We start from the raw sequence: 26470 nt of genomic DNA on the forward strand, positions 1-26470 counted from the left end.
CCAGCTGATCGCTGGGGGTCCTGCATGTCAGACCCCCACTAATATAATGAAGGCCTATTTTTAGGCCAGAAAACTTTAGGCTGAGGCCTCACGTTGTAGACAAGCTGCTTTTTGGTTGCAGGCCGTCTCTGGTTTTGTACCAAAGCCAGGAGTGGAATGAACAGGAATTATAAGTCTAAGAACTTCCTATATATTTCCCATTCCTGTCCGTGGCCACTCTTGCCTTTGGCTCCAAAAAAAAAAAAAAGCGGCTTTCGTGGGATCTCAGCCTTAAAGTTTTTTCTTGACACTATGTAACTACTTCTCTTAAACCTGTGCCAAATTTTCCATTACTGCGTGTATATACTGTATGTATTGTATTGTATATGAAGGGCACCCTATTGGTATACATTTTTGTGGGTTACCTATATGGTTAGTGTGGCAGCTCTGATCACACCAATAGTCTAATTTTGATAGTTTTTCTTGTTGTATTCTGTTGCCAGTCATGATGACCATGTCCTGGCAGAACGTGCTGCACCCTTGTGCCCTGTAGTGAGGTCTTAGGGGCATCGGCCTTACTTCCCTCGGCCTCCGCACTTACAACTTTCATCACTTCACATTAAATGTACAAAAGCTGGAATAAATATGCAGATACTTTCCCTCTTTACCGGTGTATAGCGGGTTATGTCTTCTACTCCTTCCCTACAAATAGCGGCTTTTACAAGTTTGATAGAATGCACTTAGGAAATGCACTTGTTTGTCTGGACTCCGTGTTCAGCTGTGACCTAAAACCTCGGCGCTGACTTCACGGCTCCCTGGTAACACAAATCCAGTATATACCTCCATTCGGCCATTGCTATGAATGATGAAGAAAGCTCAATGTATCTTGAGATCAGTACAAGATAGGTAAGAAATATTTACAAGCTTCTTCATTCTTTTATATAGATTTTTAACACAGGAATATTGTAAATTGTTCAAAAGCAAAGATTCTTTCATGACAAAGCCAAGAAACTAGTGGGAAATAGCAGATTCTTCCAAACGTGACCTGGGCGAGATTATTGTGATGTGCGCAATGTACTAAGGGGGGGCGGGGATGTCAGTAAATACCTTGAATGCCATATAAATTCCACTTATTAAAGTGAAGATCCAGGGGCAGAGACAGGCATGTCTTAGAAGACGCTGACAACAGACGGCGGTGATACAAGATGGCACAAGCAGAGCCATATAATGAATATTAAGATAGAGGTGATAATCTTCACTAAAAGGTAAAGGAATGGGACATAAAAAAGATGTTTAATGAGGGACCTTGGCATGATCAAACATTTCTGCGTTCTTATGAAAATGTGCATCAAAGTAGTAGTGTTAGGGGGGCGTTCACACTACCATTGGATGTCCGTTCAGATCGTGTCCGTTAAACAGACATTAATGGACACTAAGTGATGTTAATGTGTCGTTTTTTTGTGTTTCTGCTTTCTGAGCCTGCGCAGAAACCCGTCCGTTACTTTCCATTAGCCAGAGACATTAAAGGGGTATTCCCATAACCCTTGTTCACCAACCTGCAGGCTCTGTGCTCTGTTCACTTCCTGGATTTCTCGCCACATTGGTGGGCGGGGTTTCACTTGCTGTGCTATCTGCTATGTTTGCAGTTAGTAATGAGGGATTGGTTGTAAATGCATTACCACAGTATGAAGCTGATGTAGAGGCTGATGTAGCTGAGTTGGATTTGAGTCAGTTTGCATTACATACAGAGGTGCCGGACTCCCTATCTCAGCCCTTATCAGCCAAATTCAATTAAACCGGCTGATAAGTGAAGGAGCTGAAGATAGAGTTCAGAAATCCCGGAGCTCTCATCTCCCCCATCTGAGGAGCTCCGTTGCTTGTCAGACATACACAGCTCAGCTGCTCCCAGCACTCAGCCCCTCCCTCCCCCCCTGACAGCAGGCAGCTACATCACTTGGGAAATGAGCAGATAAGCCCAGTGGCCATAGAAACGCAGTGTCAACAATGAAGTGAATAAATTAAGATAGCGGCCAAACAAAGCAGTTTTGATAAAGCAATATATTTAGGAAATGTCTTAGGGAGCGTTCACACTTCCGTCTCTGCCCGACAGCTAGTGTCCGCTGCTAATGTCCGTTCAAAATCTTGTGCGGACATTAGCATCGGACACTAGCCGTGTTCGTGACATTTTGCATTGATTTAAATGGACATCGGGTGCGTTCTTTTACTGTCTGTGAGTGTCCTTAACTGTCCGTTCCCAAAGATGTCCGACTTTTCAAGCGGACAGCAAAATCTACATTATTACGTCCATGAGAAAAAAAACGGACGTGACCGATTTGGTGTAAACAGACCACAGATAAAATCCCATCGAAATCAATGGGATTTTTAACAGATTTATGACGGATCTGTTAGTGTCCATTAACACTATATTAAAGTCACGGGTAACTGAACGTTTTATCTCAATTAGGATTATTGAACGATTATTTTAGGACATTCCTCTGTTAACATGCCAAATCAACTAAAGCCAGAATGTCATTGTCTGCGTCAAAGTCTCTGTTGGAGTCTCCACTGCAGAAGTGTAAGATCAGTGGACAGTTTAATAAAAAATACAGGAGAAAAAACTAAGTCCTATACCTCTCCCCATCACCTCGCACTGAACAGACTTCAACAGATATGTGGGTTTAGTGTCTTTAGAATCTTGTCAGTTTTTTACTATCATATACTGTATCGTAATCCAAGGAACTGATCCCGGGTCTATGTGATGGAAAATCCCAAATTATTCCAAACAAATGAGAAAGTTAGAATTTTTTTTTATCTCTGCTTTTTAAAGAGGACTTTTCACCACTTCAACCAAGTCCAACGCTTTGCACCAATTGATAGGCAGTGCTGCACTGATTCCGGCGCAGAATCTTATCTCTAGCCATTCCCGAGCAATAAGTGCTGGTAGTTTTGGTGCCTAATTTGCTATTTAGACTCTGCAGTGTCAGGCAGGAGCAGACAAGGGGTGCGACTCTGAGCTTTGACACTTTCTACCTCTATTTGGCGCTCTAAATCACATCCCCTACCTGACACCGCCCATCTGACAGTACAGAATCTAAGTAGCATATCAAGCACCAAAACTGCATGGATTGTTCGTGAACAGTGGGAGCTACAGAAAAAATTCTACCTGTGCTGGAATCAGAAGAGTGTTGCCTATTAACAGATGTGGAAGTGGTGAAAGAATCCTCTTCAAAGGGAACCTGTCAGCAACTTTTGGGCTATCAGACTGGCAACATGGCACTGCTGGATATTAGAGATGAGCGAACACTAAAATGTTCGAGGTTCGAAATTCGATTCGAACAGCCGCTCAATGTTCGTGTGTTCGAACGGGTTTCGAACCCCATTATAGTCTATGGGGAACAGATACTCGTTAAGGGGGAAACCCAAATCCGTGTCTGGAGGGTCACCAAGTCCACTATGACACCCCAGGAAATGATGCCAACACCTCTGGAATGACACTGGGACAGCAGGGGAAGCATGTCTGGGGGCATCTAACACACCAAAGACCCTCTATTACCCCAACATCACTGCCTAACAACTACACACTTTACACACTCAATACCACCTCTCTGACAGTAGGAAAACACCTTGAAACATGTGTATTTGGCACTTGCAGTGAGGAGAGCTTGTCACCAGCAGTGAATTTGGCCCTTGTAGTAAGTTGAGGTTGGCACCAACATTTGTTTTGAAAATCAGGGTGGATTGAGCCTCTAACCAGCAGAGTTTGGGCAAATTCATGGTGGAGGGAGCCTCTAAAAACCCCAGTTTGGACCAATTCATGGTGGAGGGAGCCTCTAACCAGCCCAGTTTGGGCAAATTCATGGTGGAGGGAGCCTCTAAAAAACCCAGTTTGGACCAATTCATGGTGGAGGGAGCCTCTAACCAGCCCAGTTTGGGCAAATTCATGGTGGAGGGAGCCTCTAACCAGCCCAGTTTGGACCAATTAATGGTGGAGGGAGCCTCTAACCAGCCCAGTTTGGACCAATTAATGGTGGAGGGAGCCTCTAACCACCCCAGTTTGGACCAATTCATGGTGGAGGGAGCCTCTAAACAGCCCAGTTTGGGCAAATTCATGGTGGAGGGAGCCTCTAAAAAACCCAGTTTGGACCAATTCATGGTGGAGGGAGCCTCTAACCAGCCCAGTTTGGACCAATTAATGGTGGAGGGAGCCTCTAAACAGCCAAGTTTGGACCAATTCATGGTGGAGGGAGCCTCTAAAAACCCCAGTTTGGACCAATTCATGGTGGAGGGAGCCTCTAACCAGCCCAGTTTGGGCAAATTCATGGTGGAGGGAGCCTCTAACCAGCCCAGTTTGGGCAAATTCATGGTGGAGGGAGCCTCTAAACAGCCCAGTTTGGGCAAATTCATGGTGGAGGGAGCCTCTAACCAGCCCAGTTTGGACCAATTAATGGTGGAGGGAGCCTCTAACCAGCCCAGTTTGGACCAATTCATGGTGGAGGGAGCCTCTAACCAGCCCAGTTTGGACCAATTAATGGTGGAGGGAGCCTCTAACCACCCCAGTTTGGACCAATTCATGGTGGAGGGAGCCTCTAACCAGCCCAGTTTGGACCAATTCATGGTGGAGGGAGCCTCTAAAAAACCCAGTTTGGACCAATTCATGGTGGAGGGAGCCTCTAAACAGCCCAGTTTGGGCAAATTCATGGTGGAGGGAGCCTCTAAAAAACCCAGTTTGGACCAATTCATGGTGGAGGGAGCCTCTAACCAGCCCAGTTTGGACCAATTAATGGTGGAGGGAGCCTCTAAACAGCCAAGTTTGGACCAATTCATGGTGGAGGGAGCCTCTAAAAACCCCAGTTTGGACCAATTCATGGTGGAGGGAGCCTCTAACCAGCCCAGTTTGGACCAATTAATGGTGGAGGGAGCCTCTAACCAGCCCAGTTTGGACCAATTAATGGTGGAGGGAGCCTCTAACCACCCCAGTTTGGACCAATTCATGGTGGAGGGAGCCTCTAAACAGCCAAGTTTGGACCAATTCATGGTGAAGGGAGCCTCTAAAAACCCGTTTGGACCAATTCATGGTGGAGGGAGCCTCTAACCAGCCCAGTTTGGGCAAATTCATGGTGGAGGGAGCCTCTAAACAGCCCAGTTTGGGCAAATTCATGGTGGAGGGAGCCTCTAACCAGCCCAGTTTGGACCAATTAATGGTGGAGGGAGCCTCTAACCAGCCCAGTTTGGACCAATTAATGGTGGAGGGAGCCTCTAACCACCCCAGTTTGGACCAATTCATGGTGGAGGGAGCCTCTAAACAGCCAAGTTTGGACCAATTCATGGTGGAGGGAGCCTCTAAAAACCCCAGTTTGGACCAATTCATGGTGGAGGGAGCCTCTAACCAGCCCAGTTTGGACCAATTAATGGTGGAGGGAGCCTCTAAACAGCCAAGTTTTGGGAAATTCATGGTGGAGGGAGCCTCTAACCAGCCCAGTTTGGACCAATTCATGGTGGAGGGAGCCTCTAAACAGCCCAGTTTGGGCAAATTCATGGTGGAGGGAGCCTCTAAAAAACCCAGTTTGGACCAATTCATGGTGGAGGGAGCCTCTAACCAGCCCAGTTTGGACCAATTAATGGTGGAGGGAGCCTCTAACCAGCCCAGTTTGGACCAATTAATGGTGGAGGGAGCCTCTAACCACCCCAGTTTGGACCAATTCATGGTGGAGGGAGCCTCTAAACAGCCAAGTTTGGACCAATTCATGGTGGAGGGAGCCTCTAAAAACCCCAGTTTGGACCAATTCATGGTGGAGGGAGCCTCTAACCAGCCCAGTTTGGGCAAATTCATGGTGGAGGGAGCCTCGAAACAGCCCAGTTTGGGCAAATTCATGGTGGAGGGAGCCTCTAAAAAACCCAGTTTGGACCAATTCATGGTGGAGGGAGCCTCTAAACAGCCAAGTTTGGACCAATTCATGGTGAAGGGAGCCTCTAAAAACCCGTTTGGACCAATTCATGGTGGAGGGAGCCTCTAACCAGCCCAGTTTGGGCAAATTCATGGTGGAGGGAGCCTCTAAACAGCCCAGTTTGGGCAAATTCATGGTGGAGGGAGCCTCTAACCAGCCCAGTTTGGACCAATTAATGGTGGAGGGAGCCTCTAACCAGCCCAGTTTGGACCAATTAATGGTGGAGGGAGCCTCTAACCACCCCAGTTTGGACCAATTCATGGTGGAGGGAGCCTCTAAACAGCCAAGTTTGGACCAATTCATGGTGGAGGGAGCCTCTAAAAACCCCAGTTTGGACCAATTCATGGTGGAGGGAGCCTCTAACCAGCCCAGTTTGGACCAATTAATGGTGGAGGGAGCCTCTAAACAGCCAAGTTTTGGGAAATTCATGGTGGAGGGAGCCTCTAACCAGCCCAGTTTGGACCAATTCATGGTGGAGGGAGCCTCTAAACAGCCCAGTTTGGGCAAATTCATGGTGGAGGGAGCCTCTAAAAAACCCAGTTTGGACCAATTCATGGTGGAGGGAGCCTCTAACCAGCCCAGTTTGGACCAATTAATGGTGGAGGGAGCCTCTAACCAGCCCAGTTTGGACCAATTAATGGTGGAGGGAGCCTCTAACCACCCCAGTTTGGACCAATTCATGGTGGAGGGAGCCTCTAAACAGCCAAGTTTGGACCAATTCATGGTGGAGGGAGCCTCTAAAAACCCCAGTTTGGACCAATTCATGGTGGAGGGAGCCTCTAACCAGCCCAGTTTGGGCAAATTCATGGTGGAGGGAGCCTCTAAACAGCCCAGTTTGGGCAAATTCATGGTGGAGGGAGCCTCTAAAAAACCCAGTTTGGACCAATTCATGGTGGAGGGAGCCTCTAACCAGCCCAGTTTGGACCAATTAATGGTGGAGGGAGCCTCTAAACAGCCAAGTTTGGACCAATTCATGGTGGAGGGAGCCTCTAAAAACCCCAGTTTGGACCAATTCATGGTGGAGGGAGCCTCTAACCAGCCCAGTTTGGGCAAATTCATGGTGGAGGGAGCCTCTAAACAGCCCAGTTTGGGCAAATTCATGGTGGAGGGAGCCTCTAACCAGCCCAGTTTGGACCAATTAATGGTGGAGGGAGCCTCTAACCAGCCCAGTTTGGACCAATTAATGGTGGAGGGAGCCTCTAACCAGCCCAGTTTGGACCAATTAATGGTGGAGGGAGCCTCTAACCACCCCAGTTTGGATCAATTCATGGTGGAGGGAGCCTCTAACCAGCCCAGTTTGGAGCAATTCATGGTGGAGGGAGCCTCTAAAAAACCCAGTTTGGACCAATTCATGGTGGAGGGAGCCTCTAAACAGCCCAGTTTGGGCAAATTCATGGTGGAGGGAGCCTCTAAACAGCCCAGTTTGGGCAAATTCATGGTGGAGGGAGCCTCTAACCAGCCCAGTTTGGACCAATTAATGGTGGAGGGAGCCTCTAACCAGCCCAGTTTGGACCAATTCATGGTGGAGGGAGCCTCTAAACAGCCCAGTTTTGGCAAATTCATGGTGGAAGGAGCCTCTAACCAGCAGAGTTGTGGGAAAGCAGGGTGGAGGGAGCCTCTAACCAGCAGAGTTGGTGGAAATCAGGGTGGAGGGAGCCTCTAACCAGCAGAGTTGGGGGAAATCATGTTGGAGGGAGCCTAGTATTAGCAGAATTGTGCAACGCTTATGGTGGATGAGTATGAGGATGCGGAGGAATTGGAGAGGTTGAGTACAGACATGGAGTTTCATGTTGGGGTGCTTTACACAGGTGGGCACAAAAATGAAGGCTCTATCCAGTGGTGGTTCATTTTTATCAAAGTGAGCCGGTCGGCACTCTCAGCTGACAGACGGGTGCGCTTGTCAGTGATGATGCCACCGGCTGCACTGAACACCCTCTCAGATAGGACGCTGGCGGCAGGACAGGACAGCACCTCCAAGGCATATAGGGCAAGTTCAAGCCACAGGTCCAACTTCGACACCCAATACGTGTAGGGCGCAGAGGGGTCGGAGAGGACAGGGCTGTGGTCGGAAAGGTATTCCCGCAACATGCGCCTATACTTCTCACGCCTGGTGACACTAGGACCCTCCGTGGCGGCACTTTGGCGAGGGGGTGCCATCAAGGTGTCCCAGACCTTAGACAGTGTGCCCCTCGTTTGTGTGGACCGGTGAGAACTTGGTTGCCTACTGGAGGAACTGCCCTCCCTGCCGCCAACGTCACATGCTGGAAACATCTCCATCATATTCTGCACCAATTGCCTGTGGCAAGCATTGATGCGATTGGCCCTCCCCTCTACCGGAATAAAAGACGAGATGTTGTTTTTATACCGGGGGTCAAGGATAGCAAAGATCCAGTACTGGTTGTCCTCCATGATTTTGACAATACGCTTGTCGGTTGTAAAGCACCCCAACATGAACTCAGCCATGTCTGCCACAGTGTTAGTTGGCATGACTCCTCTGGCCCCACCGGAAAGTTCAATCTCCATTTCCTCCTCATCCTCCATGTCTACCCATCCGCGCTGCAACAATGGGACGATTCGAAGTTGCCCGGAAGCCTCCTGTATCACCATCACATCATCGGACAACTCTTCTTCCTCCTCCTCCTCCTCCTCCTCCTCCTCCTCCATTAAACGCAGTGAAGCGGACAGATGTGTGGACCTACTCTCCAGCTGTGACGGATCGGATGCTATCCCTAACTCCTCTGTGTGATCTGAGTTATCCCTGATGTCAATCAGGGATTCTCTCAGAACACACAAGAGCGGGATTGTAAGGCTCACCATCGCATCCTCAGAGCTCACCCTCCTTGTGGACTCCTCAAAGACCCGTAGGATGTCACAAAGGTCTCTCATCCATGGCCACTCATGGATGTGAAACTGAGGCAGCTGACTTTGTGGCACCCTAGGGTTTTGTAGCTGGTATTCCATCAAAGGTCTCTGCTGCTCAACCACTCTATTCAACATCTGAAACGTTGAGTTCCAGCGTGTGGGGACGTCGCACAAAAGCCGGTGTTGTGGCACATGCAGGCGTTGCTGGAGAGATTTTAAGCTAGCAGCGGCTACTGTCGACTTGCGAAAGTGGGCGCACATGCGCCGCACTTTCACCAGTAGCTCTGGAACATTGGGGTAGCTCTTTAGGAAACGTTGCACCACTAGGTTGAAGACGTGGGCCAGGCATGGAACATGTTGGAGTCCGGCAAGCTCCAGAGCTGCTACCAGGTTCCGGCCGTTATCACAAACGACCATGCCTGGGCCCAGGTGCAGCGGCTCAAACCATATTGCCGTCTCATCGAGGAGGGCATCCCTCACCTCGGAGGCAGTGTGCTGTCTGTCCCCCAAGCTGATCAGCTTCAGCACAGCCTGCTGACGTCTACCAACGCCAGTGCTGCAACGTTTCCAACTCGTAGCTGGGGTCAATCTAACAGCGGAGGAGGAGGCGGTGGCGGAGGAGGAGGCGGTGGCGGAGGAGGAGGCGGTAGAGGAGGAGGAGGAGGGGGGTGTTCTTCTCGTGTCCCTGCCAGGAATGTTAGGCGGGGAGACGAGGTACACCGGGCCAGTTTGGGAAGCAGTCCCAGCCTCAACTACATTCACCCAGTGTGCCGTCAGTGAAATGTAGCGTCCCTGTCCGCATGCACTTGTCCACGCGTCGGTGGTCAAGTGGACCTTTGTGCAAAGCGCGGAACTAAGGGCCCGCCTGATGTTGAGTGACACGTGCTGGTGCAAGGCGGGGACGGCACACCGGGAGAAGTAGTGACGGCTAGGGACGGCATAGCGAGGTGCCGCAGTTGCCATCAGGTCCAGGAAGGCGGGAGTTTCAACAAGCCGGAACGCCAACATCTCCTGGGCCAGCAGTTTAGCGATGTTGGCGTTCAAGGCTTGCGCGTGTGGGTGGTTAGCAGTGTATTTCTGCCGCCGCTCCAATGTCTGAGAGATGGTGGGTTGTTGTAAAGAAACGCCTGATGGTGCCTTTGATGGTGCAGGAGAAGGAGATAAGACAGGACCAGGGGAGGATGAGGTAGAAGTCAACAAAGTGGCGGAGGCAGATGAAGTGGTGTCCTGGCTCGTCCTCTGGAGTGCATCGCCAGCACAGTCAGCAGTGGCAGAGGCAGAGGCAGTGGCAGAGGCAGTGGCAGTGGCGTGAACGGCAGGCGGCCTTTGTCCTGCCGTTGCTGCCTGCCACTGATTCCAGTGCTTGGATTCCAAATGACGGCGCATTGAAGTGGTGGACAGGTTGCTCTTCTCAGAGCCCCTAATCAATTTCGAGAGGCAAATTGTGCAGACAACACTATATCTGTCCTCGGCGCATTCCTTGAAAAAACTCCACACCTTCGAGAAACGTGCCCTCGAGGTGGGAGTTTTTCGGGGCTGGGTACGAACTGGAACATCTTGGGAGATTCCGGGTGTGGCCTGGCTTCGCCTAAGCTGCTGACCTCTGCCTCTGCCTCTAGCTACCCTTTTTGGTGCTGCACCTGCCTCAACATCCACACTACTTTCCCCGCTTGACATCCCCCCTGTCCAGGTCGGGTCAGTGTCCTCATCATCCACCACTTCCTCTTCCAACTCCTGTCTCATCTCCTCCTCCCGCACAATGCGCCGGTCAACTGGATGCCCTGACGGCAACTGCGTCACATCATCGTCGATGAGGGTGGGTTGCTGGTCATCCACCACCAAATCGAACGGAGATGGAGGAGACTCTAGTGTTTGAGCATCTGGACACAGATGCTCCTCTGTTAGGTTCGTGGAATCGTGACGTGGAGAGGCAGGTTGAGGGACAATGAAAGGAGCGGAGAACAGCTCTGGGGAGCAGGGACAGTTTGGGTTATTGTTCTGTAAAGCTTCGGAATTTTGGGAGGAAGGAAGACAAGACTGTTGGGTAATAGGAGGAGAGGAGGCAGAGTCTGACTGGCTGCTGGACAATGTGCTGTAAGCGTTCTCTGACAGCCATTGCAAGACCTGTTCCTGGTTCTCGGGCCTACTAAGGTTTGTACCCTGCAGTTTAGTTAATGTGGCAAGCAACCCTGGCACTGTGGAGTGGCGCAATGCTTGCTGCCCCACAGGAGTAGGCACGGGACGCCCTGTGGCTTCACTGCTACCTTGCTCCCCAGAACCATTCCCCCGACCTCGCCCACGGCCTCGTCCACGTCCCTTTCCGGGAGCCTTGCGCATTTTGAATTCCTAGTTAGAAATTGGCACTGTATACCAGTAGTAAAAATTGTGGGTGCACGTAACCCCAATATATTCTTTGAATTCCCAGTCAGACACTGGCACTATATGGCAGTAGCAAGAAATGAGGGTATTTGTATTCCCAATATACTCTTTAAATTCCCAGTCAGACAATGGCACTGTATACCAGTAGTAAAAATTGTGGGTGCACGTAACCCCAATATATTCTTTGAATTCCCAGTCAGAAACTGGCACTATATGGCAGTAGCAAGAAATGAGGGTATTTGTATTCCCAATATACTCTTTGAATTCCCAGTCAGACAATGGCACTGTATACCAGTAGTAAAAATTGTGGGTGCACGTAACCCCAATATATTCTTTGAATTACCAGTCAGAAACTGGCACTATATGGCAGTAGCAAGAAATGAGGGTATTTATAACCCCAATATATTCTTTGAATTCCCAGTCAGACAATGGCACTGTATACCAGTAGTAAAAATTGTGGGTGCACGTAACCCCAATATATTCTTTGAATTCCCAGTCAGAAACTGGCACTATATGGCAGTAGCAAGAAATGAGGGTATTTATAACCCCAATATACTCTTTGAATTCCCAGTCAGACAATGGCACTGTATACCAGTAGTAAAAATTGTGGGTGCACGTAACCCCAATATATTCTTTGAATTCCCAGTCAGACACTGGCACTATATGGCAGTAGCAAGAAATGAGGGTATTTGTATTCCCAATATACTCTTTAAATTCCCAGTCAGACAATGGCACTGTATACCAGTAGTAAAAATTGTGGGTGCACGTAACCCCAATATATTCTTTGAATTCCCAGTCAGAAACTGGCACTATATGGCAGTAGCAAGAAATGAGGGTATTTGTATTCCCAATATACTCTTTGAATTCCCAGTCAGACAATGGCACTGTATACCAGTAGTAAAAATTGTGGGTGCACGTAACCCCAATATATTCTTTGAATTACCAGTCAGAAACTGGCACTATATGGCAGTAGCAAGAAATGAGGGTATTTATAACCCCAATATATTCTTTGAATTCCCAGTCAGACAATGGCACTGTATACCAGTAGTAAAAATTGTGGGTGCACGTAACCCCAATATATTCTTTGAATTCCCAGTCAGAAACTGGCACTATATGGCAGTAGCAAGAAATGAGGGTATTTGTATTCCCAATATACTCTTTGAATTCCCAGTCAGACAATGGCACTGTATACCAGTAGTAAAAATTGTGGGTGCACGTAACCCCAATATATTCTTTGAATTACCAGTCAGAAACTGGCACTATATGGCAGTAGCAAGAAATGAGGGTATTTATAACCCCAATATATTCTTTGAATTCCCAGTCAGACAATGGCACTGTATACCAGTAGTAAAAATTGTGGGTGCACGTAACCCCAATATATTCTTTGAATTCCCAGTCAGAAACTGGCACTATATGGCAGTAGCAAGAAATGAGGGTATTTGTATTCCCAATATACTCTTTGAATTCCCAGTCAGACAATGGCACTGTATACCAGTAGTAAAAATTGTGGGTGCACGTAACCCCAATATATTCTTTGAATTACCAGTCAGAAACTGGCACTATATGGCAGTAGCAAGAAATGAGGGTATTTATAACCCCAATATATTCTTTGAATTCCCAGTCAGACAATGGCACTGTATACCAGTAGTAAAAATTGTGGGTGCACGTAACCCCAATATATTCTTTGAATTCCCAGTCAGAAACTGGCACTATATGGCAGTAGCAAGAAATGAGGGTATTTATAACCCCAATATATTCTTTGAATTCCCAGTCAGACAATGGCACTGTATACCAGTAGTAAAAATTGTGGGTGCACGTAACCCCAATATATTCTTTGAATTCCCAGTCAGAAACTGGCACTATATGGCAGTAGCAAGAAATGAGGGTATTTGTATTCCCAATATACTCTTTGAATTCCCAGTCAGACAATGGCACTGTATACCAGTAGTAAAAATTGTGGGTGCACGTAACCCCAATATATTCTTTGAATTACCAGTCAGAAACTGGCACTATATGGCAGTAGCAAGAAATGAGGGTATTTATAACCCCAATATATTCTTTGAATTCCCAGTCAGACAATGGCACTGTATACCAGTAGTAAAAATTGTGGGTGCACGTAACCCCAATATATTCTTTGAATTACCAGTCAGAAACTGGCACTATATGGCAGTAGCAAGAAATGAGGGTATTTGTATTCCCAATATACTCTTTGAATTCCCAGTCAGACAATGGCACTGTATACCAGTAGTAAAAATTGTGGGTGCACGTAACCCCAATATATTCTTTGAATTACCAGTCAGAAACTGGCACTATATGGCAGTAGCAAGAAATGAGGGTATTTATAACCCCAATATATTCTTTGAATTCCCAGTCAGACAATGGCACTGTATACCAGTAGTAAAAATTGTGGGTGCACGTAACCCCAATATATTCTTTGAATTCCCAGTCAGACACTGGCACTATATGGCAGTAGCAAGAAATGAGGGTATTTGTATTCCCAATATATTCTTTGAATTCCCAGTCAGACAATGGCACTGTATACCAGTAGTAAAAATTGTGGGTGTATATAGCCCCAATTCTATTGCTAGGGGACTTGCAGGGTATTTCTGGGGTGAAGGTGGGGGGGCACACCGTTGGAACGGGTATCGGGGTATATATCGGGTATACGGGAATACACTGACAGTGTATTCCATTCAGGATCCTGGGAAAGCTGGGTTGCGGCGATTGAGCCCGTCAGTGCCACGTTACACTGACAAGCTTCTCCCTGGAATTTAGCTCTTACAAGAGCTGTTGGTTGTCTTCTCCTTCCTATCCTAGCCTGTCCCTGCCTACCCAGAATCTAAGCCCTAGCTAGCTGGACGGAAACCTCCGTCCCCGGTGAATTGCAAGCTCAGAATGACGCGAACCTGGGCGGCGCTGTTCTTTTAAATTAGAGGTCACATGTATTCGGCAGCCAATGGGTTTTGCCTACTTTTTTCAACGTCACCGGTGTCGTAGTTCCTGTCCCACCTACCCTGCGCTGTTATTGGAGCAAAAAAGGCGCCAGGGAAGGTGGGAGGGGAATCGAGTAATGGCGCACTTTACCACGCGGTGTTCGATTCGATTCGAACATGCCGAACAGCCTAATATCCGATCGAACATGAGTTCGATAGAACACTGTTCGCTCATCTCTACTGGATATCTTACAACTCTTGCAACATGTTCCTGTTAAAACTGTCTAGTGGCCCATTTTATAGTTTTCCTAAAAGGTTCCCTTTAGCTAAAGAGTCCAAATTTCCATTCCATTGAAAAGGTTTAAAGGGAGTCATACACACGACATTGATTTTCACAGTACCATGTGTGGGCCGATAGTCCGGGCCGCATCCTATTCCTGTGCTGTTCATGTAATGAAAGGAGCCGCGGAAGCACGGTCCGTGTCCGGGCGACACACATGGACATCCTCGTGTCCCCTGCGTGTAACGCGTGTTTTTAATTCACGGCAGGCCGGTTGCAGCACGGTTCGGTCATCCTCAACCGGCCGAAAGCAAATCAGTTTCAAAAAGAATAACTTGTGTAATGTGCTGTCTGCAAAGCTGGTAGCTGAGGTCCTTGTATTTATCTTAACCCGCAGTTTTCAAGGGCTTCCCGTTCTTTGCTCATCACATCCACCTTCTGCACTTCATTTTACAGATGCTAAAAATTCCAAAATACTTTGACTTTGCCATTTGTGTTGGGATTGGCAGAAGTTCAAGAATATTGCGTTCCAGAGTAATGGACTTCGAATGCAAATTTACATAGAACTGAAGCAGCGAAGGGTATTGCTAGATGTACAAAAAGTTGCTCATTACCAGGAATTGTGATAACATAAGACCGGGGACACGTGTTACGTCATCACAGTGGGTTAGCCCCTGCAAAATCTCCAGGGGCTAACCTAGTAGTAGATGGGATTCGACAAGGTCTATCCACACAATGAGGAAACAAACCCCTCGCACTATGGGTTTCGTACACGTAGGATGCTAATATTGCCACGTATTGGGTTGCATTTTTTTTAACCCTTTCAATGCAGCTGACCCGACACATGGGGCATTACCCTAAGGAAGAAGCTGTAGTCACCTCTCAAATCCCAGTTGACTTCCAGGGCTGCACCTCAGTCCTTTCTTTCTGGGTTTGTTTATTGCACTTATAATAAGTTTACATGCCCAGCGTGACCATTGCGGACAATCCCAAGCCTTAGCAGTCGCGTGCAGTTTACTGCTGAGGCAGAGGATTGACTGCAGAAATGACATGACGTATATGGGCACCAGGTCATCGCCAAGAAAGCAATGCCAGGCAGAGAGGATCAGAACTATACTGCTGAATGGGGCTGGGGATTGAGCTGCAGAGAATAGATTCTTTTCTCACAATCCCTTGGCACGGGCAATTTTCGGAATATTTGGAAATATCCCTGTAAGCGCCACAGAAGAAAAACTCTTGGTAATTCTACCTACTTATGACAAAACTATACCACATATCTAATAGAGTAGGAAGTGACACAGCGAGATTGTAAGACCTTGCGGGCAGAGCTTTCTATGCCACTTTACCAGTATTGTATTGTACTTGTTTTGTGAATTGTAGGTAAACCCTCAAATACACAGCACCATGGATTTAATACAATAATGTACAGCACCATGGAATTACTATAATAATGTACAGCACCATGGAATTAATATAATAATTACGGCACTATGGAATTAATATAATAATGTACAGCACCATGGAATTAATATAATAATGTACAACACCATGGAATTGATATCATAATGAATGGCGCCATGGAATTAATACAATAATGTACAGCACCATGGAAATACTATAATAATGTACAGCACTATGGAATTAATTTAATAATGTGTAGCACCATGGAATTAATATAATAATGTACAGCAGCATGAAATTAATATAATAATGTATGGCACTATGGAATTAATATAATAATGTGCAGCATCATGGAATTAATATATTAATGCACAACACCATGGAATTAATATAATAATATACCGCAGCATGGAATTAATATAATAATGTACAATACCATGGAATTAATATAATAATGTACAATACCATGGAATTAATATAATGTACAGCACCATGGAATTAATATAATAATGTACAGCAGCATGGAATTAATATAATAATGTACAGTACCATGGAAATAATATAATAATGTACAGCACCATGGAATTAATATAATGTACAGCAGCATGGAATTAATATAATAATGTACAGCACCATGGAAATAATATAATAGTGTGCAGCATCATGGGATTAATATAATAATGTACAATACCATGGAATTAATATAATAATGTACAATACCATGGAATTAATATAATGTACAGCACCATGGAATTAATATAATAATGTACAATACCATGGAATTAATATAATGTACAGCACCATGGAATTAATATAATAATGTACAGTACCATGGAAATAATATAATAATGTACAGTACCATGGAAATAATATAATAATGTACAGAGCACCATGGAATTAATATAATAATGTACAGCAGCATGGAATTAATATAATAATGTACAGCACCATGGAAGTAATATAATAATGTACAGCACCATGGAATTAATATAATAATGTACAGCAGCATGGAATTAATATAATAATGTAAAGCACCATGGAAGTAATATAATAATGTAGAGCACCATGGAATGAATATAATAATGCGCAGCACCATGGAATTAATGTGGTGCTAAAAATAAATGAAAATAACAATACTAATAATAATATTCCCGCCATGTTTTCCACCACGGGTAAATGGTATTACAGGTATTTCAGTCGCTCTTACGTTTAGTAGCCAATAGGATCATGTAAGGAAGGAGATGACCAGTTATATCATATTGACGTTAGATTTGGTTGTGTCGTCTCCTCACATACTTACGGTACTTACTTTTCTCAGATTCATCCATAAAGGGTTTGAAGAGATGAAAGTGACAAAGTCGATAACTAGTTGTCATCCAGTTTCTGAAGCGTTACATCTTTATACGAATCTTTAGTGTAATACTTATTGTGTTCTCCGATGTCTTACTAACAAGCCCTCTTTTCTCTACAGGTCCTGTGGATGCTGGTTGCGCCATCTGTCTTGCTGCTTGTCTGTCGTGGCCTTAGATTTTGGGATACAGGATGTGACTGACGTGTCCTGTTTGGGGGGACCTTCAGTTTCTGTAACCCCCTTACCACAGTGGTGCTTACATTCTGGATGCTAGGACTGTACTGTTCATACCATGCATGTGGTTGGGCTTGGTGTGGCCCCTGGGAAGCTAAGTCTGGCCCTGTGGGTTCTGAGTGTGACTGCTCGCGTACTCTCCTCTCATGCACAGGTATATTCGCAGACTGTGAATACACACTACGGCAAGCTGCGTGGCATGCGAGTCTCATTGCCCAACGATATATTGGGCCCTGTGGATCAGTACTTGGGGGTTCCTTACGCTGCACCACCGGTGGGAGAGAAACGTTTCCTCCCCCCAGAACCTCCACCTTCTTGGTCTGGAATAAAAAACGCCACACATTTCTCACCCGTGTGCCCACAGAACATACAGAATGCTGTCCCAGACATCATGATGCCTGTCTGGTTCACCTCAAATCTGGATACTGTGACCGGATACCTTCAAGAACAAAGCGAGGATTGCCTGTACCTGAACATCTATGTTCCTACAGAGGATGGTGAGTAAGGAGGGGTACGGTAAGATCCCCTCGCCAAACTTGGGATCCAAGCTGGTTTGCGTGTCGTCCCTCCAGTGTTATGTCCACAGCATGGAGGGGGGTGTGTGCCTGCTGCATGCCGTGTGTCAGCAACAATGAGTGCTGTCCGCTCTTCATGCCTTCAGCACCGTCTCCTCTCCCATCATTCAGTCGGTATCTCCTCGGATGAGATTTCTCCTCCTATCTTATAACCTGCGCCCTTTATAGGGAGGGGGTCTCTTCCCTTGTCCGCTTCCTCCATGTCTTTGTTTTTTTTGGGACATATAATCACATTACTCCATTATTCAACTTTTCCAACTACGTCTCTGTAAAAAAAAAAAAAAAAAAAAAAAATTCTTTGCCCTATGATTGTAACTTTCTTACATCTGTAAAATTTCACCCAATTTCCATTCTTTTTCAGTAATATAATAGGCTCTGGTCACACTAGTTTTTAGCAGGCACGATAGCGCCGCTGGCTACATCGAAACCGAAATCTGACCGTTTTATACCATTCGATTGGCTATAAACCTGTTAAAAAAACAGAAAGCATGGCCCTAGTGTGAACAGAACCTAAACCTTGTCATCCAGCTTTTTTTTGGTGTTCTTATATTTTAATTACGTTTTTGCGTCTTCCAGCTTTTCACCCGTAGATTTGCATATTAGACAAGTCTCCCTTACTGTAACCAGTGTGGCCCCAAGGTATCTCATCAGCCGCCACTGTTACTCATTCTGTTGAGTTCTTGCATTTCAATGACTTCTCCTTGCCATCGTATCGAACAGCTCATCATCACCATCGTCCCTGTCAGTCTTCGGCATGTCACCCTCCTTTCAAGCACCTAGATCTATGTTTAGCATCCACATGCATTCACATTCACATACGTATCCTGGTTTTTACAGGGCCGATGCCCTCCATAAAATTACAGTTTGGCAAACACATCCCATGTACACGCACTGTAGGAAGGGATTTACTGCCGCACATGATTCAGCTTTTTGGTACGTCCTGAAGGATTTTTCTATAATACAGTTTGACGCCCATCACCCATTTTCTGTATTTTGGGTGCCAAGGTAAAAAAAATAATTTATAATAATTCATAATTTGTTGCCAGAATCCCTTTAATTTTCACATATTTACCAAGTTTATTTTTGCTTTGTGCTTCATTTTGTGACACTTTTCCATTCTAGAATTTTTGCTTTCTCAATACTTTTCTTAGTTTCCTAGTGGGAGACATTGTTCTATCGTTAGAATCCCTTTTTGACTCGCCACCATGTCAAAATAGCCTTAAAAAAGACTATTCTTCCCTTACCTTTAGAATTCTACTCCGTGCTGCCGTTCCATTGATATTCCTGGTTTTCGACGTATGCAAATGAGTCTCCAGACAGCACAGGGGGCGGTCCCATTGCGCTAAAACAGCACAGGGGGAGTGCTCTGTGCTGCCTAAAGACTCTCCAGCGACGCCTCCATCTTCTTATCGAGACCGCCTCTTTGCTGTGTCTTCGTCTGAAAGCGCCAACTTCGCTTGTCCATCGGCCATTTTCCTGTGGCCTCTTCCATGAGCATCTGTTCGGCCACAGGAAAATGGCCGATGGACACGCGCAGTCGGCGCTTTTGGATGAAGAGGCAGTCTCGAGAAGAAGATGGAGGACGTTGCTAGATAGTCTTCCTGATATTCCTGGTTTTCGACATATGCAAATGAGTCTCCAAACAGCACAGGGGGTGGTCCCACTGCACTAAAACAGCACAGGGGAGTCCTCTGTGCTGCCTGAAGATTCTCCAGCGACGCCTCCATCTTCTTATCGAGACCGCTTCTTTGCTGTGTCTTCATCTGAAAGCGCCAACTGCGCATGTCCATCAGCCATTTTCCTGTGGCCGAACAGATGCTCATGTAAGAGGCCACTGGAAAATGGCCAATGGACATGCGCAGTCGGCGCTTTCGGATGAAGAGGCAGTCTTGAGAAGAAGATGGAGGACGTTGCTAGAGAGTCTTCAGGCAGCACAGAGGACGCCCCCTGTGCTGTCTGAGGACGCCCCCTGTGCTGTCTGAGGACGCCCCCTGAGCTGTCTGAGGACGCCCCCTGTGCTGTCGGGAGACTCATTTGTATACGGCGAAAACCAGGAATATCAACGGAACAGCAACGTGGAGCAGAATTATAAAGTTAGGGGAAGAATCGCTTTTCTTAAGGTTAGTCTGACGTGGTGGTGAATCAAAAAGGGATTCTAACGATCGAATCCCTTTAAATCGCCATGTTTTACATTATTAAGGCCCTACATGTGGTACATTTATTATCCATTACAGACATGAATAAGTATTGACATATGTGGCGACTTTCTCAGATTTCACAGCCAATATTTTATAATTACCCACAAATTTGACTGCTTGGCCTGACAATGATACCCAAATTAAAAGTAAAGATGAAGCCACCATCAGGCTGTTCATACGATGGTCCAGGTCACCATCTGGCTTGGGTGTGCGACTGGGAACAATGTATAGTCTGTCACTAGCACCTTCAATTTAGCAATAGGATTTAACTATATATATGGCCTCACTTTCTTGTGACCAGAGATTAATGGAAATATCCACTTACATTTTATATTGAATTGATGCAAAACATTACAAAAAAACATACCGTAATAATCTGTATCATTAAAACAGTCAAGACAGCTTTATAAAGCACAACAAATAGGAATTCATTTGATGATGGATACAATTTGGAGGCATCACCCCCTTACTTATTGCTTATATGGACAGCCATGCTGCTCGTACAGGGCGCTGTGCAGGCTATACGGTTATAATGCCGTTGCAGTCAGTGTTCCAGGCTTTACAAATAGACTGATGTTTTAGGGGGCGCTGAGTCTACCCAGAGGCCCAGATGACAGAGCCAAGGACTTATAGGGGCTGGTGCAGACTACACAGCTAGACTACTGTTATAGGAGGCTCCCCTGTTGTTATTGGCACTCATGAACAGGAAATTTAAGGATCTGGGTACTGTGCCTCCTAAATTAGGAATGCATAAACATTGCTGTATAGCACCAAATCCTATAGCTCTAGCATAACATCCCAGGTCAGAGAGGCTATAATATCTGTAGTTCCACGGAAGTGATTGGGTTAATGTATGCAACCCTGATAATTTATACCAGTGAAAGTGTTAGTATTGATGTCCCTAGTGGTCTAGAACAGAGAACGCAGGTTAGTCACCCCTCCCCCCAGTCTTCAGCATATTCCCTGTATCAGGAATAGACATCCCTCATATCACCTCTCGTACCTTCATGCAGACTGCTCCCCCATGCCTCCTCATTACAGACTTCTCCCATGTTCCCCACTCTCACACAGGTTTCTCTCATTATATCCTCATTCACAGATTGCTCTCAGTTGTCCCGTCACAGACTATTCTTATGTGCAACCCTTACAGATCGATCTCTCCCTCCACACAGACTGCTGCCTCTTCTCACAAACTGTCGTACCCCCGTTTAAGGATTCATTTACCCCACCATAATGAGTGTTCTTCCCCTGCAGGCTATTCATACCTCCTCTCACAGACTGATCTCACCCACACAGAATGTTTTCATGTCTTGTTTGTACTAATCCTAGAGATGTGTGCAGGGGAGATAGAGAGGACTGTACAGCTACCGCTCTATGACTGCACAATTCTCTTTATGATCGAGCAGAGCGATTCAGGAGTGCTCTGCCTCATCACTATAGGAAGAAGGAAGAAAACAAAGCTGAAAGCTTGGCTACAAACTTGTTCTTTTTTCCCCCGTTTTGCCAGCTATTTATTAAAAGCAATTAAATTCCTCTGTTGTCACGCCTGTCATTTCTTTCCATCATTTTGATTAAATGGTCATTAAGTTGTCATTCAGCTTTCCATTTTCGTCTTCACTCCTGTGTTTATACTTGCAATTATTTAGTTTCTCGTTTGGTTGCCACTGTCGCTAACGAAATCTATGTATGTATTGTAACATAATAATAATAGTCTATAAGCGATCACGCCGTATTTTTTGGTTCTTTTAACATCTTCTGTTTTGTTTTCTTTCATCTCAGGTCTTGTCCATTTATTTCCTAATTGAGCGTCCATCTGGCTTGTTTCAGTTTCATGACATACCTATAGAATAAAGTTCTTATTACTGCTTTATTTGCTTTCCTAATACATGCCTGCGTACTGTGACATCCGGTCCAAGAGAAAGTATCACATTTAAGGTTTCTCTATTTGTTTTTGGAAGGGGCGCCCCGTTCACGATTATTGCAAGGCCTGGTCTATAGTGATTTCCTTCTCAATCGGGCGCAGTGTATATTCAGCCATACGATGAAAGACATTCGCCGTAGCTCGGTGACACTTCATTTCAAGTATCGAAGCTATGGAATTCTTTTAAATTACAAAAAACCCAAATTCCGGAGATGTGATACTTTCCACTTCAAACTGTGGGATGTGATCCAATATTTTAGCTATGCTCCTAAATCATATTCTCCCAGTCTCGATTATTATTTGTTTTTCTGCCTGCCAATGTTTCTCTAAAATACTAATTGCATTCATTTACATATTGGACGGTATATTATTGCTACATTATGCTGATAATTTTCTTTTGTTCGAGCTGCCATTGAAGATTCTATTCGGTTTCTGTTTTCTATATTATTTTCATTACTTGTAGCCAAACACGTTAAACTCTTTCACGTTTACTCATTTACTGTTTTATTTCACTTTCTTTTACCAGTCTGTTTCCATTTTTTTACCCTCCGTTTCATGCAGTTTTGCAACATTGTTACGAATGCTCCACTGTCTGTCATTTCTGTCCTTTTGTTTATTGTTTAAAGGGGCACTAAAAGGAACCAGATAAAAAGTAGAACTGTCCTTGTTACCTCTTGTCCTCGGTCCAGTGTGGAGAAGGTTGCACACACACAGTGGCCGTGAATGAACGGAGCGGGAGACACATGGATGGTGCATCGGCCATGCTTCCGCGACCCCTTTCATTCAATGGCTGCAAAATGGGACAGGACTAGGACCTGCTGCATATTTTGTAGCTCAGGCTGTCGGTTCGCACACGGGACCGTGTTATTCATGGTCATGTGTACGGGCCCAAATAAATGAATGGGTCAGTGGGCTATCCGGGAAAAAACAAAATATAACACTGACCATTCATACATAGAGATGAGCGAACACTAAAATGTCCGAGATTCGAAATCTGATTCGAACAGCCGCACACTGTTCGGCTGTTCAAACGGATTTCGAACCCCATTATAGTCTATGGGGGGAAATGCTCGTTTCAGGGGTATGCAAAATTCGATAAAATTATACTTACCAAGTCCACGAGTGACAGTTGGGCTGGATTCCCCTTGAAGTCTTCTCCCGGCGCAGTGCGCCTGCGGCGTCTTCCAGCTGGAATTCACTCTACCTAGGCATCGGGCCTAGGCAGAGCCGACTGCGCATGCGAGGGCATGCCCACGCATGCGCAGACGGCTCTGCCTAGGCCGGATGCCTAGGCAGAGTGAATTCCAGCCGGAAGATGCCGCGGGAACACTGCACGGAGAAGACTTCTAAAGGTAAGAGAAGAACCAGCGTTGATTGGCAGAATGTATAGCATTTTGCCAATCAACGCTGGTTCTGCATCGAACCTTCAACTTCGAACAGCTAGTAGTGTTCGATCGAGTATGAGTATTTCGAATACCATAGTATTTGATTGAACACCTACTCGATCGAATACTACTCGCTCATCTCTATTCATACAGTCATCTGCAAGCAGCATTAGTGCATGTAAAACGCCCTGTGCCATTCCACTGGATTTCTGTCCTCAGCCCCGACAAACTGGACAGAGGACGGCTTGCCAGTGGTCAGCTTTGAAACCCATTCAAATGAAGGAAAGGAAACCATTTTCTTTTGGCCGGACACAAAGTCAGACATGCAGGACTTTGTGTCTGGCCGAAAAAAACGATTTCCCCGTGGAGAGGCCGCAGGCAAACACCGGCGGCCACCTTTACAAACCCATGAATGGGTTTTAAAGCTGACCACTGGCAAGCCGGTTTGTCAGGGATCGGCACAGGGTAGATAACGGGCGCAAGTGTGAACGCCCCCTTACTCTTTAACCAAGACAAGATTAGACCTGAAGCAAACAGACCCCCGTTTTCTTTGTAGCTTTCTACAAAATTGCCTGCAAAATACGTAACAAAGCGACAACCGTGATTTATGTGTTTATTCTGTTTTTCAATTCTATCAAGGTTTAGTGCACTTTTAAAGAACTCCTTCATTTGTCTTTCCCCTATCCGCTATTTCATTGTCCTGTTATGATCCCACACAAATATTAGACCATGTCCCACTGTTTCATGCTCAGGTATTGTTTTTTTTTCTTCTTTATACCCCGTTTTTTTTCTGTTGATTTGCATTCATACAAAAAAGGATGAGCGCTTATCTTTGACGATTTAATTATGTTTTTATACCATTTTTATCGTATTGATTAACCTTCACCTTGACTTGTCTTGTGTCACTTTCTTTCAATGTGGCGCTTTGATCTAGCATCGGCTTTTCTTGTTTACTTACCTACCGCTGTTTTTTTGTTTTTCATGATTATCTGCTTTTGTCATACATCACCGGTCCTATAGCTATCTGTTCGTTCTAGAATACATCAATTTTAACTATTTAAGTTCTTCTTTATGTTTGTTATTTATTACCTTTAAAGGGGTATTCCAGAGGAGAGGGGGTAATTGTTGATTATTCTCGTCCGGCCCCTGGTACCCCCCACTGAACTCAAATACTGGGGTGTAAGACATGCACACTCCTGTTCCATTTATTTCAGTGCAAACTGCCAAGATAGGAGGATATGAAGCAGCGATACGTATTTCTGACCTGCTGCTGTAGTCAAACCTTCCAGTTTTTCTCTCTCAGTATGTCTTTTTAGAATGTGGGAGGAAACCCACGCAAACACGGGGAGAACATACAAACTCCTTGCAGATATTTTCCTTGGTTGGATTCAAACCCAGGACTCCAGCGCTGCAAGGCTGCAATGCTAACCACTGAGCCACCATCCTGCCTAACCTTCCAGTTCTTGTGATCAGTGGGGGCCCAAAGGACATGTTGTAACTGGAAAGCCCCTTTAAGTTAAAGGGATTCTACCATTAAAACCTCTTTTTGTGGATAAGACGTCGGAATAGACTATTCGTCTCTTAGATGTGATCTCCACCGCGCCGTTCCTTAGAAATACTGGTTTTTACCAGTATGTAAATTAGTTCTCTGGCAGCAATGAGGGTGGGCCCCAGTGCTGAAAATGCAATGGGGGCGTCCTCACTGCAGCTCCAGAACACAATCCTGTGACGCCTCTATTTTCGGCTGGATCCTCCCCTTCTCTGTCATCTTCCTCCTGCGTCACCTCCGACGCCAGCGCAGTTGGCTCTGGCAGTGAGACACTAGTAGAGCCGACTGCGCATGCTGGCCGGCGGCCATTTTTAGGAGGCCGCTCTTGCTCTTGTAGTTCAATGCAGGAGCGGCCTCCCAAAAATGGCCGCCGGCATCCATCGGCCCCCATTGCTGTGAGAGAACTAATTTGCATACCGGTAAAAAGTGGTATTTCTAAGGAACAGCGCGGCGGAAATCACATCTAAAGGTAAGAGACGAATAGCCTTTCTAAAGGCTATTCCGACGTCTCATCTACAAAAAAAAGAGGTTTTAATGGTAGAATCCCTTTAAGCCTCCATTGATCCTTCCTTTGTGTTTATTCTCCACTACAAGCCTTCATTTATTTGTAATTTTTGTTCCGCATTCCATTTTGAAGTAAAGCGTTCCGTACATTATCCTAGTAGTTGCCATGTCCGTGTTCCCATGCCATTCTATGTAATGGACCATTGATGTTGTTTTTGGTTCTTCACCTCAGTTTCACCCTAATAAATCTATTTGAGCGTTCTCTGCTTGGCTTCCTAGTTCTCATAGTTACCTCCTACCCAGCCAATCCATTATCATTGCTCCGTCATTCATTCGGTCTCCCTTTCTTTGTGTTCCGATCACTTAGACCCCGTTTCACTTTCCTCACCTATGCTGAGTCTTGCCTCACTTTCCCCCCCATTCTATATGGTGCCCTGCTCTTAGTTCTGCAAAAGATGTTTCAACTGTAACTTACATTCTCCCATTGATATCAAATACTTGATTTCCATCAAACCCTTGGCGGGGATGATCTTAGTTTTTGGGGGTTTTGAGTGAAACTATTTAACTACTTTGTGATTATGGGGAATGTAAGATGGATGTATGTTATGTCCCTGAGATTACCACTCAGCATCTCTCACGTCATGTGGAATAGAGAGCTGCTCAGTGTTATATCTGATACCTTGTAGCCCCCATTACCCAGTTTCATTAGTTAATTGCCCTTCATGAGATGGGAGGAGGCTGCATGGGGCAGGGACTCACTAGGGTCACCTGGTACATAACAGTTTTACTCCTTCCTCTCAGAGGTTTGAGGGGGAGCACAGCCACTTGGGCTTGCATGACCCCCCCAAGGGTGGAACCTCCTGTTATTTTGGAGTCTTTTATTCATTTTACAGTAAAACGGATTTCCAAGGAGTGTGTCCGAAAACCCAACAAGAAAATATGTAGGAAAGGAGGTATGTAATCCCAAGGTGTGT

At 45.7% G+C, this 26470-nt stretch overlaps 1 protein-coding gene across 6 annotated transcripts in view; it reads left to right on the forward strand.

Moving 5' to 3' along the window:
* The window catches only part of NLGN3 (neuroligin 3), an 86843-nt gene that overhangs the window by 44174 nt on the left and 16199 nt on the right, over nt 1-26470 (forward strand). For 4 of the 6 annotated variants that reach the window (XM_075259840.1, XM_075259841.1, XM_075259843.1 and 1 more), the window contains exons 2-3: nt 17251-17861; nt 26390-26449. In XM_075259840.1, coding sequence (XP_075115941.1) covers nt 17423-17861; nt 26390-26449 — 499 coding nt within the window. In that variant the 5' untranslated portion in view covers nt 17251-17422. The remainder of the gene's footprint in view (nt 1-17250; nt 17862-26389; nt 26450-26470) is intronic. The other 2 variants (XM_075259845.1, XM_075259846.1) reach the window with 1 other exon arrangement.

Source organism: Leptodactylus fuscus, chromosome 11, assembly GCF_031893055.1.
Source record: "Leptodactylus fuscus isolate aLepFus1 chromosome 11, aLepFus1.hap2, whole genome shotgun sequence".
NCBI lineage: Eukaryota > Metazoa > Chordata > Amphibia > Anura > Leptodactylidae > Leptodactylus > Leptodactylus fuscus.